Source organism: Symphalangus syndactylus, chromosome 5, assembly GCF_028878055.3.
Source record: "Symphalangus syndactylus isolate Jambi chromosome 5, NHGRI_mSymSyn1-v2.1_pri, whole genome shotgun sequence".
Classification (NCBI taxonomy): Eukaryota; Metazoa; Chordata; class Mammalia; order Primates; family Hylobatidae; genus Symphalangus; species Symphalangus syndactylus.
In genome coordinates this window covers 96,693,709-96,709,278 of record NC_072427.2, presented here as the reverse complement: position 1 = coordinate 96,709,278, position 15,570 = coordinate 96,693,709, and the positions used below count along the sequence as shown (strand labels likewise).

Here is a 15,570-nt window from a genome sequence, read left to right as displayed (position 1 = left end):
CTCTATTGGCAGGCTGGAGTGCAGTGGCGTGATCTCAGCTCACTGCAACCTCCGCCTCCTGGATTCAAGCAATTCTCCTGCCTCAACCTCCCTAGTAGCTGGGACTACAGGTGCATGCCACCACGCCCAGCTAATTTTTGTATTTTTATTAGAGACGGGGTTTCACCATGTTGGCCAGGATGATCTTGATCTCTAGACCTCGTGATCCGCCTGCCTTGGGCTCACAAAGTGCTGAGATTACAGGGCTGAGCCACCGCACCTGGCCCTGAATTTTCACTTAGCATAATGCTTCAAGGTTCAGCCACACTGTAGCATGTTAGTATTTCATTCCTTTTTATAATTGAATAGTATTCAATGTATGGATATATTTATCCATATATTTATCAGTTCATTTTCTGATGAACATTTCCATTGTCTCCACTTATGAATCAGTTTTTAACTGTTAATTAACATTTGGCTCCAGATAAAAGAAAATGATCTAACACTGTGGTAAATGTAAAATTTACATGGCTTGTGAATGGCTGTCAGAGATGGTCTCTTTTAAACAGTGGAGGAGGCAAATGTATGCATTAGAATTGCTGAAAAACACTTTGGGAGATAAAGACAATTTTGGTTTTAAAAAAGCCAAAAGAAGGCTGGGCGTGGTGGCTCACGCCTGTAATCCCAGCACCACGGGGGCCAAAGCAGGCAGATCAAATGAGGCCAGGAGTTGGAGATCAGCCTGGCCAGCATGGTGAAACCCCATCTGTACTAAAAATACAAAATGAGCCGGGTGTGATAGTGCATGCCTGTAGTCCCAGCTACTCAGGAGGCTGAGGCAGGAGAATCACTTGAACCCAGGAGGCAGAGGTTGCAGTGAGCTGAGATCGTGCCACTGCACCCCAGCCTGGGTGACTGAGCGAGACTCTGTCTCATCAAAACAACTATATGAATGACATTTGCCTACTTTAATTGATGAGGGAATAGAAAGACAGAGTGGATGAGAAATGTGCCTAAAATTTAATGCTTGAATCTAAAAGGCACCAACCCTCCCCCTAATCCTCTAGTGACTTGCAGAGAAGTATGGATCTTTATAAACCACAGGATAACTAAACTTTACTGAAGCTACAATCTGGGGATTACAGAAACTGTCAATAATTAGAGGAACGTTTAATGATACTTCAAAGCATAAAGGATATTATCCTTCAGAAATGGGAGTTATCCAGAAATCTTAACACACCAGATTATGATCACGATGGTCAGAAAAGTCTCAAATCAGCTATGCAATATAAGGAAGAGATACTGCCTTGTTAGACTTGGGGAAGAGATAGTCACTTGACACTGATCAGGAGGAGGCTGGCAACTTTTACACACTGGAATCTATAACCAAGATTATAAATGGAACCCAGGTGATACACTTGGGCTTGTCCTCATGTTTCTTTTCCTCATTTTAACTCAGATACATCCAGCAGTCATGGCTTCAAAAGCATATGATCAAAGATCAGAAAACACATAACTTATTATTTTATTTATTTATTGAGATGGAGTCTTGCTCTGTCACCCGGGCTGGAGTGCAGTGGCGTGATCTTGGCTCACTGCAAGCTCTGCCTCCTGGGTTCATGCCATTCTCCTGCCTCAGCCTCCCGAGTAGCTGGGACCACAGGCGCCCGCCACCACACCCAGGATAATTTTTTTTTTGTATTTTTTTTTTTTTTTGAGACAGAGTCTTGCTCTGTCGCCCAGGCTGGAGTGCAGTGGCACGATCTTGGCTCACTGCAAGCTCCGCCTCCCGGGTTCACGCCATTCTCCTGCCTCAGCCTCTCCGAGTAGCTGGGACTACAGGCGCCCGCCACCACGCCCGGCTAATTTTTTGTATTTTTAGTAGAGACGGGGTTTCACCGTGGTCTCGATCTCCTGACCTCGTGATCCGTTCGCCTCGGCCTCCCAAAGTGCTGGGATTACAAGCGTGAGCCACTGCGCCTGGCCTTTTTTTTTGTATTTTTAGTAGAGACGGGGTTTCACCGTGTTAGCCAGGATGGTCTCGATCTCCTGACCTCGTGATCTGCCCCCTCGGCCTCCCAAAGTACTGGGATTACAGGCGTGAGCCACCACACCCGGTCTATTATCATTTTTTAAGACAAGTCTCACTCTGTTGCCCAGGCTGGAGTGCAGTGGCATGATCTTGGCTCATTGTAACCTCCGCCTCCTGAGTTCAAGTGATTCTCCTGCCTCAGCTACCCAAGTAGCTGGGATTACAGGTGTGCGCCACCACGCTCAGCTAACTATTTTTTGTATTTTTAGTAGAGATGGGATTTCACTGTGTTAGCCAGGATAGTCTCGATCTCCTGACCTCATGATCCGCCTGCCTTGGCCTCCCAAAGTGCTGGGATTACAGGCATGAGCCACCATGCCCAGCTGAAAACAGATAACTTATAAAAATGGAGGTGATTCGTCATGTTGTCAGGCAATACCAAAAAAAAAAAAAAAGGGGGGGTGACGGTTAGAAAAAGAGCATAAAAAAGACCAAGAAAACTGTATGTCTCAGATATGCTGCACTAACTAGTCTTGTTTTTAATGAGTCTCTATTTATTAAAAAATAGATGAAGTAAAGGCGAGGTCTTTTTTATCTTTTAGCAGTTTTTCTTTTGGGCCAAGTCCATGATAAAAAACCACCATGCAAACAGCAAATAATTCTTTCAAAACTGGTCCCATTTCTGAATTAAAAGGGTTCATTCCTCTTTAACCCAACAGATCTTGCCATTTTCTCCAAGCTGTACAGTTCCACTGGCCACCAGCTGAAGGGCTGCAGGAAATATTTTATGTTCTGCTAGTTTTACTCTTTCAGAAAGAGTTGCGACAGTATCATCCCTCTTCACGGGAACAGCTTCTTGCAAAATAATTTGCCCAGCGTCTACATCTTCCTGGAAAAGTAAGCAAAGGTTTTGAACATTACCTTCTAGCCAGTGTAATTTACATCTGACTACTAATACTGTCGGTAGAAAAAGACATACTCACAGCTACAAAGTGTACAGTGCACCCAGTAACTGTGACTCCGGTTTCCAGGGCTTGCTCATGGGCATTCGAACCCTTAAAAGAAGGGAGCAAGGATGGGTGGATATTGAGCATTTTTCCTAAAAATTAAAAAAAGCATAGCGGTCAGAATTTAAAAATCCTGCGTATTCTGTTAAAGGAATACGTTTTCCTGTCTAGATCTGAAGTCAAACAGGAGTTGGATTTCTGGGATGGATGTTTTCTTTGCCAAACACAGAAATGAGGTAAAACGAATTAAGTTCTCATCCAAGAAGGCCCTGGAAGCAGCAAGTACCTGCCTTGCACAGACAAAGGCATGCTGGGGTGCTCTGAACAGACACTCATGGTGACAGGAAGGTGGGGAGTTCAAGCTGAATACCAGCTTGTTGCTGGCACATACTATTAAAAATAAGCAAGAGGTTCTTACATAGCATCTATGTGCTTGACTTCTAACCACAAAGTGACCTGTCCACCAGACAGATGCTAGATTAGTTCCGTGTGGCTCATGTCACCAAAGGCATTGTTTATTTTATATCACACCACAAGTGCTCTAACTACATTCACCTAAGAATACATAAACTCTTTGGAGGGAAAATGCATTTATTGACCAACTGTGTGCACACATACACAAACAGGATGCAGTCAAGGCTTTTGGGAAGAAGGCAGTAACATAGATAGTATGTGTTTTCTGGCAATAACCTCCTCCTTGCCAACTCCTGGCAATGGTCTATGCTTCCTAAGAGAGGATGGAGTCTTCATTTTGGGATATACGGAATCACTCTCTTTTGCTTCCAAACAAATAAAGGAAGGTCTTCTGAATATTTATTCAGAAGATGAAATATTATCTTTGTAGTAATGTGAAACAAAACTAAGCTACATTAGAAAAAGTGATTAATTACAGCAAGCCAAAGTAAATGGATAGAGAGCAGGTTAATAAATCATCATTGGGTCATTCTTTAGTGTGAAACAAAGGAAATTAAACTGTGACCTGTGTTAAATAAAATATCACAGTCAAAAAGGAGTTGGATTTCTGGGATGGGTGTTCACTACTGGGATTGTCTGGCAAGTTATCTGTTCTGGAGACCATTTTCAATTGATTTCCCAATGTGATGTCAAATAATTTTTGCTTACCATTCCACTTTCGGACAAAGGGGCCAGAAAGAATTCTCATGAATCCTGCAAGACAGACTATGTCTATGGAGAACTCTTCAAGGACTAGGTCAATTGCACTGTCAAATTCTACACGATTTTTATACAATTTATGATTAATTACCTGTAATAGAAAAAGATAAGCACAACCCTTTTCAATGAATTACCAAAAATAATTAAAAACTCAACCTTTACACAGACCATACTTCACTTCCTTGTAAAGATATACCTGATAGAGAGATTATTAAGAAAGGGACAGGATGAAGGAGAAGGCAAGCCCAGCACCCACCCAAAATGGCGAAGTCCAAAGAACAAGTGCCCATAGACCAGGGTCCTGTGAGGGCAGATTACAAGCTTAAACATGCCCACAGGAAAGATATTTTCCCAAGTAACTTACTCTAGTGGGAATACCAGCTCTTTCCGCTTTATCTAACCCAGCTACTGCGGCTTTGTTGGAGATAACAATATCGATTTGTGCAGAACTATTTGGTTCCCGAGTACTGTCTATGAGTGCTTGCAGGTTCGATCCTGAGAAGGGAGAAAAACAGCAGTGAGCTCATACTTCTTCTTCTTCTTTTTTTTTTTTTTTTTTTGAGAGGGAGTCTCACTCTGTCGCCCAGGCTGGGAGTTGCAGTGGCACGATCTGGGTTCACTGCAAGCTCCGCCTCCCGGGTTCAAGCAATTCTCCTGCCTCAGCCTCCCGAGTAGCTGAGATTACAGGAGTCCGCCACGATACCTGGCTAATTTTTGTATTTTTAGTAGAGACGGGGTTTCACCATGTTGGCCAGGCTCGTCTGGAACTCCTGACATCAGGTGACCTGCCCACCTCAGCCTCCCAAAGTTGGGATTACAGGCGTGAGCCACCGCGCCCAGCCTCATACTTCTTAAAAAAAGAGATGTGCCATTTTGAATAGGGACGGTCAAATTTTCTGAATAAATGTCTTGGAAAAGACTGGTAATATGTGAGGGTTCTAAATTCCCTTTCTCTTGGCACAGGCAACTAAAGTAAATATGGAAAAAGCTTCTGTATAGCAATGGAAACAAACAACAAAGTAAGGAGACAACCCACAGAATGGTAGAAAATATGTGCAAACTACCCATCTGACAAGGGATTAATAACCAGAATATACAAGGAGCTTAAACAATTCATTGGGGAAAAATCTAATACTCTGATTAAAAATGGGCAAAATATCTGAACAGACATTTCTTAAAAGAAAACACGCAAATTGCAAACAGTATATAAAAAGGTGCTCAACATCACTGATCATCAGAGAAATGCAAATCAAAACTATAATGACATATTGTCTTGCCCCAGTTAAAATGGCTTTTATCCAAAAGACAGGCAATAACACGCTGGTGAAGATGTGGAGAAAAGGGAACCGTCACACACTATTGGGAATGTAAATTAGTACAATTATTATGGAGAACAGCTTGAAGGGTCCTCAAAAATTAAAAAAAAGAGCTACCATATGATCCAGCAATCCCATTGCTAGGTATATACCCAAAAGAAAGAAAACCAGTGTATCAAAGAGATATCTGCAGTTTCATGTTCTCCATAGCCAAGATTTGGAAGCAACCTAAATGTTTATCAGCAGACAAATGGATAAAGAAAATGTGGTACATCACACAACGGAGTACTATTCAGCCATAAAAAAGAATGAGATCCTGTCATTTGCAACAACATGGATGGTCATTAAGTTAAGTGAAATAACTCAGGCACAGAAAGACAACCCTCACATGTTCTCACTTATTTGTGGGAGCTAAAAATTAAAACAGTTGAACTCATGATGATAGTGCAATGATGGTTACCAGAGGCTAGAAGGGTAGTGGGAGAGACAGGGAGAGGGAATGCTAATGGGTACAAAAATATAGTTAGAATGAACAAAATCTAGTGTTTGATAGCATAACAGGGTGACTATAGTCAACAATAATTTATTACACATTTTAAAATAACTGGAAGAGGCTGGATGTGGTGGCTCACACCTATAATCCCAGCACTTTGGGAGGCCAAGGCAGGCGGATCATCCTGAGGTCAAGAGTTCAAGACCAGCCTGATCAGCCTGGCCAACATGATGAAACCACATCCCTACTAAAAACACAAAAAATCAGCCAGGCATGGTGGCAGGTACCTGTAATCCCAGCTACTCAGGAGGCTGAGGCAGAATTGCTTGAAACTGGGAGGCAGAGTTTGCAGTGAGCCGAGATTGCGCCACTGCACTCCAGCCTGGGCGACAGAGTGAGACTCTATCTCAAAAACAAAAACAAAAACAAAACAAATAAAATAATTGGATTGTTTGTAACACAAAGAAAGAATAAAGGCTTGAGGTGATGAATACCCCATTTACCGGGATGTGATTATTACAGGTTGTATGGCTGTATCAAAAGATCTCATGTACCCCATAAATACATATACCTAACATGTACCCATACAAATTTAAAAAATTCCCTTCCTCTTGGGATAATGGATTAATAGATTGTGAAAAGCACAGATATTCCTGGATGGCCTCCAGTTCCATCCATATTGCTGCAAATGATGTGGTTTAGGATAGGTAATTGCTCCTAGGATATGTAATTGCTCCTACAAATGTCATCTAGCATTGTAGTAGAAACAGTATAACATTATGTCAAAACTGACTGATGAGAAATAAGCTGCTTAATTAAGCAAGAAAAACTGACCTTCTCAAGAACAAACCACTATGCTATGACTCTTACAATAGTTTCTTTAAAAAAAAAAAATTTAGATTCGGGGGTACACACGCTTATTTATTACATGGGGATGTTGTATAATGGTGGGGATTGGGCTTCTAGTGTACCTATTACCTAAATAGTGAACATTATACCTGATAGAAAAATTTTCAACCCTCACCCCTTCTCCCACACTTCCCTGTTTTGTATCTATTGTTTCCATCCTTTTTTTTTTGAGATGGAGTCTTGCTCTGTCTCCAGGATGGAGTACAGTGGTGCAATCTCAGCGCATTGCAATCTCCGTCTCCAGGGTTCAAGCAATTCTCCTGTCTCAGCCTCCAGAGTAGCTGGGACTACAGGGGCGCGCCACCAAGCCCAACTAATTTTTGTATTTTTAGTGGAGACAGGGTTTCCCCATGTTGGCCAGGATGGTCTCGATCTCTTGACCTCGTGATCCACCTGCCTCAGCCTCCCAAAGTGTGAGGATTACAGGCGTAAGCCACAGCGCCCGGCCCTATTGTTTTCATCTTTATGTCCACATGTACCCACTGTTTAGATCCCACTCATAAGTGAGAACATGTAATATCTGGTTTTCTGTTTCTGAGGCAGGTCACTCAGGATAATGGCCTCCAGTTCCATCCATATTGCTGCAAATGATGTGGTTTTATTCTTTTTTATGGCTGCACCTTACAATAGTTTCTTTGCTTTATTATCAACTTGGGCCTAAAATACATTAAAACCTTAAGATCGACCTGTAAAGCAATTAAACTTCTGGGAATGAATCCTGAAGAAATATCAGAGCTGGGTGTGGTGCTGCACGCCTGCAGTCCCAGCTACTCAGGGGGCTAATAAGGTGGAAGGATTGCTTGAGGCCAGAGCTGGAAGCTGCAGTGTACTATGACTGCATCTGTGAATAGCTACTGTACTCTAGCCTGGGCAACATAGCAAGACTGTCTCAAAAAGAATCATTATGATCTGGGCCATCAAATAAAAATCACATATGCATTTAAGAACATACTGAATATCTGCAAGAATGTTGATAGCAGTGTTACTTACAATAGAGGGAAAAAAATCAGGCTACATCCATCTGAGAGAATACAATACTCTTACTACTTTACCCCTCTATCCATAAAGGTCAAACATAAACTTCTTCTTATTAATAATATAACAATAAAAATTCCTCAATTGTTCTCAGACTTTTCAACAGCAAAGCTATGATACAAAATGAGCTGGAACTTCTATCTTTTCTGGTTTCTCTTTAACCAGCTTTCTGACATCCTTTGCTTTTTTCTTTGGGAGCTGTCTCAAATTCCTAAGAAAAGTGGAAAGACTAAGAATGCTGAAAAGACAAAGACAACCCTCATGACTCCCCCCAGTCCCTGGACTCTGCCGAGAGTATCCTTACAATCTCATAAGAGTGCAGGGAGGAAAGGAAGGGCAGTCAACAGCTCTACAGTGAAGAGGAAGCCACATCTCACCTGTTCCAGATATTAAGACAGCCACTCTGGCCTTTTTTTTTTCAAAAGAGAAATCATTTGTCAGGGAGCCATTCTTCAACACTGACCCATTTATTTGCATGCTTTCAATCAGATTCTTGACTTTCACACGTGGGGAACCTTCATTTCAAACATATCCATAAATAAATAAAGAACAATTGTGAATTAACAGGAATAATGGAAAGAAAAATATTTTATGAAAACTTTAGGGTATATTTTATCCTGAAAATAAGATAATGCAAGGACTAAAATGAACAACACATTTGTATCACTTAACACTACTCATTCATAAAAACTTCCAAAAGGTGAACATATGTAATTACTTCAACTAAAAGCTGCAGATCACATCACTATCTTGAAGCACACAGTGGATGGATATATATGACTGCCTGCCAGTATTCTGCCCCTACTCCCCAAATCCTCCTAGTGAGACCACCCACAGTAGTGCCATGACCTCCTGGTCTCGGGGATAAGCATGTGACCCAGCAAAGCCATTTAAAGGCTTGACATGCAATGTTAAGAAAGAGAGGGTCTCTCTTTTTTTTTCTTTTTGAGACAGAGTCTCGCTCTGTTGCCCAGGCTGGAGTGCAGTGGCGCGATCTCGGCTCACTGCAAGCTCCACCTCCCAGGTTCACACCATTCTCCTGCCTCAGCCTCCTGAGTAGCTGGGACTACAGGCACCCGCCACCATGCCCGGCTAATGTTTTGTATTTATTAGTAGAGACGGGGTTTCACCGAGTTAGCCAGGATGGTCTTGATCTCCTGACCTTGTGATCCACCCGCCTCGGCCTCCCAAAGTGCTGGGATTACAGGCGTGAGCCACCGTGCCCGGCTAGGTCTTTCTTTTTTTTTTTTTCTTTTTTTTTTTTGAGACGGAGTCTCGCTCTGTGGCCCAGGCTGGAGTGCAGTGGCGCAATCTTGGCTCACTGCAAGCTCCGCCTCCCGGGTTCACGCCATTCTCCCACCTCAGAGAATGAGTAGCTGGGACTACAGCCACCTGCCACCACGCCCGGCTAATTTTTTGTATTTTTAGTAGAGACGGGGTTTCACCGTTTTAGCCAGGATGGTCTCGATCTCCTGACCTCGTGATCCGCCCGCCTCAGCCTCCCAAAGTGCTGGGATTACAGGCGTGAGCCACCACTCTCTTTCTTATTGTAATGTGAGCTGAAGGATGTTATCTTTCTGGCATTTGGAGAACCTGCTTGAAAATGAATCCTGGCTGGGTGCGGTGGCTCACGCTTGTAATCCCAGCACTTTGTCACGAGGTCAGGAGATTGAGACCATGGTGAAACCCCAGCTCTACTAAAAATATAAAAAATTAGCCGGGCGTGGTGGCAGGCGCCTGTAATCCCAGCTACTCGGAGAGGCTGGGGCAGGAGAATGGCGTGAACCCGGGAGGCGGAGCTTGCAGTGAGCTGAGATCGCGCCACTGCACTCCAGCACTCCAGCCTGGGTGACAGAGTGAGACTCCATCTCAAAAAAAAAAAAAAGGAATCCTACACAATAGAGGAAGGAAAGGCAGATAGAGGTAAAGTCAACAAAGTCTGACATTTTTTTTCTATGTTTTATTTTTGTGAATCTTCTCTGTATTGTTCCAATTTTAGTATGTGTGCTGCCAAAGCAAGCATGTGACATCTTTGTTAGTGAATCTTAGTGGATTTTCTGCCCCTCTGCCAAGCTCTAGCACTTCTCGCAGAGTCCTGACTGATACAGTACTTGTGAGGGTGCTTGCTCGCTATTCCTTGAATCGAGCTGAGTGACAAAGCAGAGCCATGAGGTCTTGTGTGTAGGGAGATTACTTTGGGAAGCGATCCTGTGGGGTGTGGCTGTGCATGCATGAATTCTCAGAGTTCTGAGGCAGAAATGAAGAAATACGTGGTATCGCTGGGGTGGGTGCTGTCATGTTACATCTGTGTAAAGATAGTTGCCATAGCAATGGCTGCATTAAAAGGTGGGCAGAAAGCTTGTGAAGCAAGGCTGAGGTATAGCTAAAATTATACAGCTAAAATTATATATCTAAAAATGAATAAGGAACAAGTACCTTCAGCTCGTGCAACCACACTGCCAATCACCCAGGCTTCTTCCTTGTGCTGCTGGATATCCCTCAGAATCTGCTCTGTCTGCTCCTTTGATACCACAAGGACAGCGCCAACCCCACAGTTAAATGTTCTGGCCATCTCTTCCTCAGAGAGGTGTCCTTCCTGCTGTAACCATGAGAAGACCTTGGGGATCCTCCAGGTCTGGGCATCTGAAAAAAATAGACACGAATTGTTTGATTTTCCTACCTTCTCACACAAAGTACAAAAGTATGCACATATTCAAAGATATAGAAATTATAATCGGGCACTGCTGTTTTATGTAGGGTAAAACTATAAACTGGCCTCTGAGAACTTTTTATTTGGGGATCCATTTGTACCTTAGACATTAAGGACATTTTTTTGTTGACACACTTGGCCAGTACTCACAATTGAATGAGGTTTTGTGCTACATTAACTAACTAGACCCTTAGACATTCCCTAATGGATCAGATGAGCTAGTAACTGAATTCCAGCAAAGGCCAGTATACCATCCTTTTGTGAATGTTTGGCTGAGTCTTTGCGATGACCAAAATGCACCCGAAGTACAATGCAAAACTAGATGGCTTATCTACATATTTAGAGAAAATGCATACACTCCTCAAGAAAAGTTATGTTAATGGAAGGCAGATCAACACCCTCTCCCTCTCATTCGTTTTAAAATTTAGACTTCCTAGGTCTGCTATAAGAATACATTCTCTCGGCCGGGCGTGGTTGCTCATGCCTGTAATCCCAACACTTCGGGAGGCCGAGGTGGGTGGATCACGAGGTCAGGAGATCGAGACCATCCTGGCCAAGATGGTGAAACCCCTTCTCTACTAAAAATACAATAATTAGCTGGGCGTGGTGGCGCATGCCTGTAGTCCCAGCTACTCAGGAGGCTGAGGCAGGAGAATCACTGAAACCTGGGAGGTGGAGGTTGCAGTGGGCCAAGATGGTACCACTGCACTCCAGCCTGGAGATTCCGACACACATTAAAAAAAAAAACAAAAACATTCTCTCTTATCACAAATAATACAACAAAAATCTCTAATAAAAATTTTTAGGTAAAGGCCTATATACACACACACATTTCTGAATTTAAAAAGAAACTGGATAGTTCTTTGGAATCTATGATTATGGGATCTGATTTTTTTAAAAAACTATACTGAATTAAATTATTTATGATGCTCTTAAGAAAGGGAAGCCAATGTGAACTTAGCTTTTTATTAAATAATAAGGTTTACTATCAGTTCTGCCTATTTATTTAATTTATTTATTGGATAATTTTTTTCTTTTTGAGACAGGATCTGGCTCTGTTGCCCAGGCTGGAGTGCAGTGGCATGTACATGGCTCACTGTAGCCTTGATCTCCCAGGCTCAAGTGATCTTCTCACTTCAGCCTCCTGAGTAGCTGGGACTACAGGCATGCGACACCATGCCTGGCTATTTAAAAATTTTTTTTTTGTAGAGACAGGGTCTTACCATGTTGCCCAGTCTAGTTTTGATCTCCTGGGCTCATGTAATTCTTCTGCCTCAGCCTCCCAAAGCGCTGGGATTATAGGCATGAGCAATCATGCTCAGCTGATAACCAGTTTTTTAATACTTTGGAGTTGATACAACTTTTTTTTTTTTTGAGACAGAGTCTCGCTCTGTCACCCAGGCTGGAGTGCAGTGGTGCGATCTCGGCTCACTGCAAGCTCTGCCTCCCGGGTTCATGCCATTCTCCTGCCTCACCCTCCCGAGTAGCTGGGACTACAGGTGCCCGCCACCACGCCCGGCTAATTTTTTGTATTTTTGGTAGAGACGGGGTTTCACCGTGTTAGCCAGGATGGTCTCGATCTCCTGACCTTGTGATCCGCCCACCTCGGCCTCCCAAAGTGCTGGGATTACAGGCGTGAGCCACTGAGCCCGGCACTTTTTTTTTTTTTTTTTTTGAGACAGAGTCTCTCTCTGTTTTTTAGGCTAGAGTGCAATGGTGTGATCTCGACTCACTGCAACCTCCGCCTCCTGGGTTCAAGCTATTCTCATGCCTCAGCCTCCCGAGTAGCTGGGATTATAGGCATGTGCTACCACACTTGGTTATTTGTGTGTGTGTGTGTGTGTGTGTGTGTATTTTTAGTAGAGAAAGGGTTTCATCATGCTGGCCAGGCTGGTCTTGAACTCCTGACCTCAGGGGATCCACCCACCTCAGCCTCCCAAAGTGCTGGAATTACAGGGGTGAGCCACCATGCCCAGCCTGGAGTTGATACAATTTTAAAAATGAGGCCGGGTGCGGTGGCTCATGCCTGTAATCTCAGCACTTTGGGAGGCTGAGGCCTGCGGATCACGAAGTCAGGAGTTCGAGACCAGCCTGGCCAACATGATGAAACCCCACCTCTACTGAAAATACAAAAATTAGCTGGGCATGGTGACGCACATCTGTAATCCCAGCTACTTGGGAGGCTGAGGCAGGAGAATCGCTTGAACCCGGGAGGTGGGGGTTGCAGTGAGCCGAGATCGCACTACTGCACTCCAGCCTGGGAGACAGGGTGAGGCTCTGTCTCAAAAAAATAAATAAATAAAAACAAAAATGAATCACATGCCTATGACTCTTAGATTCAATTCCATTTATAATAGCTGGGAAAGGTCCATTCTTAATAGTTGAGCTCGTAAGATTTAGTAACTACATTGTTCACTATGCTCTCAACAGTTAAAAGTGAATAGCAACTTAAAACTAGTGGTACATCTATAAAATGGAATACTTGTTATCAAAAATGATGCTACTAAGACAAGTAGATAGTGATGACATATTTAATGGCAGGGCAAGTAGCAGATTACCAAGTTATGAACTTGTTTTAGTGAAGTTTTACAAAGTATTTATAGGAAAAAACACTGGCAGACTAAGAGTATAGTTTTTATAAATGAACAAGTACTTCATGAATAATGTAAGTTGCAATTTTAATGTTGAAAAGTCCTGGCCGGGTGTGGTAGCTCATGCCAGTAATCCCGGCACTTTGGGAGGCTGAGATGGGCAGATTGCTCTGAGCCAAGGAGTTTGAGATCAGCCTGGGCAATGTGGTGAAACCCCGTCTCTACTAAAAATACAAAAAATAGCCAAGTGTGGTGGCGTGTACCTGTGGTCCCAGCTATTTAGGAGGCTGAGGTCGGAAGATCACTTGAACCCAGGACGTTGGGGCAACAGTGAGCTGTGATCGCACCACTGAACTCCAGTTGGGGCGACAGAGTAATACACTGTCTCAATAAAAAACAAACAAAAAAACCCCCCAGAAGTCCTTACTTAAATCTATTGTCAAAGTATGATTCCTGGAAGAAACTTTCGAGGCTGATGCAAGGAATTGTGCAATGGCTTTTATTGGAATACAGACACTTGTGTAACTCAAAATATAACTGCTTTCAGGAATATGGCTATATCACTTTCAGTTTCTTAATGAGGTGACTACTATGTTGTTTTTAACTAGTGGTGTGCTAGAGCCAGCTTGTAGAGACTGTTAAACAGCCATTTTTAAAGCAGCTATGATGGGAGTATTTATACCACAAAAACTGGCAAATGCACAGATCAGTCCTGTCTCCTTTCCCCATTCAACAGCAGGCCACTGTTTTTAACTATTTGAAAAGGATGATGAATGAACTACTTATTAAGGTTCTTATATATGTTCACACCAGAAAGCATTTCTACCCAGGAATGTCTTGAACCACTAGTTTCACCCTCCTGTGAATCCTTCAACTCCTTACTATGCTCAGTCCATGGACCTGGAAGAGACTCCCACTCAGCCTAGCCTGGCCTGTCTGTTTTGCTTCCCTGACTAGGCTGAAATCCCATCCGACCCCTCTCCCAGCTTCCCTTGCCGATTTCCTCACTTCCACACAACCTACCTCTGACTCTTCAGTTCTCTCCAAGCTTCACATATGCTCTGACTCTTGGGTTAGCTCACCATATCTACTCACCTCTATCACTCTGACTACTTCTCCCCAATGAATGACCCCAATACCTGCTTAGTTCAGCTGGATCAACCTAACCTATTTTTTTTTTCTGTTCTTGCTTCAAGGCTATATACATGCTTTTACTCTGGGAGAAAAACTACATTAGCAGCTTCACCTTCACCTGTGCCTTCAGTTCTGCTCGCTGTCTCATTCCTGTTTGACCTTGACTGCTTTATCCGCTCCTCTCTTCAAGCTCCCACCCCAGGCCTGCTCATCTCACTAATACTTCACGGGGAAGTTATTTTATGTAAACTCCCTCAGTTTCTACTCCTTCAAACCAATGTGTATTAGTTGACTATAGCTAGAAAAGCTTCTCTGACTTTATTTTACAAAAACAAGGAAGGGAGGGGCCGGGCACAGTGGCTCATGCCTGTAATCCCAGCACTTTGGGAGGCCGAGGCGGGTGGATCATGAGGTCAAGAGATTGAGACCATCCTGGCCAACATGGTGAAACACCGTCTTTACTAAAAATACAAAAATTAGCCGGGCGTGGTGGCGGGCGCCTGTAGTCCCAGCTACTTGGGAGGCTGAGGCAGGAGAATCACTTGAATCCGGGAGGCGGAGATTGCAGTGAGCCGCGATTGCGCCACTGCACTCCAACCTGGCGACAGAGCGAGATTCCGTCTCAAAAACAATACAAAACAAAACAAAAACGAATTTCAAAAAAAAACAAAAAAGAACACAGGGAGGGTGGACTCTGTCCCTTACTTTTGCTGCATGCATAAAATTATTCCACTTCCCTTTTACCAGTGTGTTTCTTCAAACAGAAATCTCTACCCACTGTCTCCACAACTCTGCCACAACAATCTAGTGGGTGGTATCTATGTCCAGCAAACTGCCTTTTGACCTAACTCTAAAATACACTGGTCTTTTTCTAGTGCTTATTCTAGATTTCTGTGCTGTACCTGACATTGCGGACCACTGTCACGTTAAAATCCTACCTTGGGGCCGGGCGCGGTGGCTCATGCCTGTAATCCCAGCACTTTGGGAGGCTGAGGCGGGCAGATCACTTGAGGTCAGGAATTTGAAACCAGCCTGGCCAACAAGGTGAAACACTGTCTCTACTGAAAATACAAAAATTAGCTGGGCATGGTGGTGGGTGCCTGTAATCCTAGCTACTTGGGAGGCTGAGGCAGGAGAATCGCTTGAACCCAGGAGGCGGAGTTTGCAGTGAGCCGAGATCGTGCCACTATA

The 15,570-nt window shown here is 43.5% G+C and overlaps 1 protein-coding gene across 22 annotated transcripts in view; it reads right to left on the bottom strand.

Moving 5' to 3' along the window:
- Positions 1-2,544: 2,544 nt before the first annotated feature.
- GART (phosphoribosylglycinamide formyltransferase, phosphoribosylglycinamide synthetase, phosphoribosylaminoimidazole synthetase) overlaps positions 2,545-15,570 on the bottom strand; it is a 40,922-nt gene continuing 27,896 nt past the window's right edge. For 18 of the 22 annotated variants that reach the window (XM_055279547.2, XM_055279542.2, XM_063639323.1 and 15 more), the window contains 6 exons: positions 10,381-10,587; positions 8,322-8,459; positions 4,556-4,686; positions 4,141-4,282; positions 2,995-3,110; positions 2,545-2,900 (listed from right to left, as the gene is read on the bottom strand). In XM_055279547.2, coding sequence (XP_055135522.1) covers positions 2,709-2,900; positions 2,995-3,110; positions 4,141-4,282; positions 4,556-4,686; positions 8,322-8,459; positions 10,381-10,587 — 926 coding nt within the window. In that variant the 3' untranslated portion in view covers positions 2,545-2,708. The remainder of the gene's footprint in view (positions 2,901-2,994; positions 3,111-4,140; positions 4,283-4,555; positions 4,687-8,321; positions 8,460-10,380; positions 10,588-15,570) is intronic. The other 4 variants (XM_063639333.1, XM_063639332.1, XM_063639335.1 and 1 more) reach the window with 1 other exon arrangement.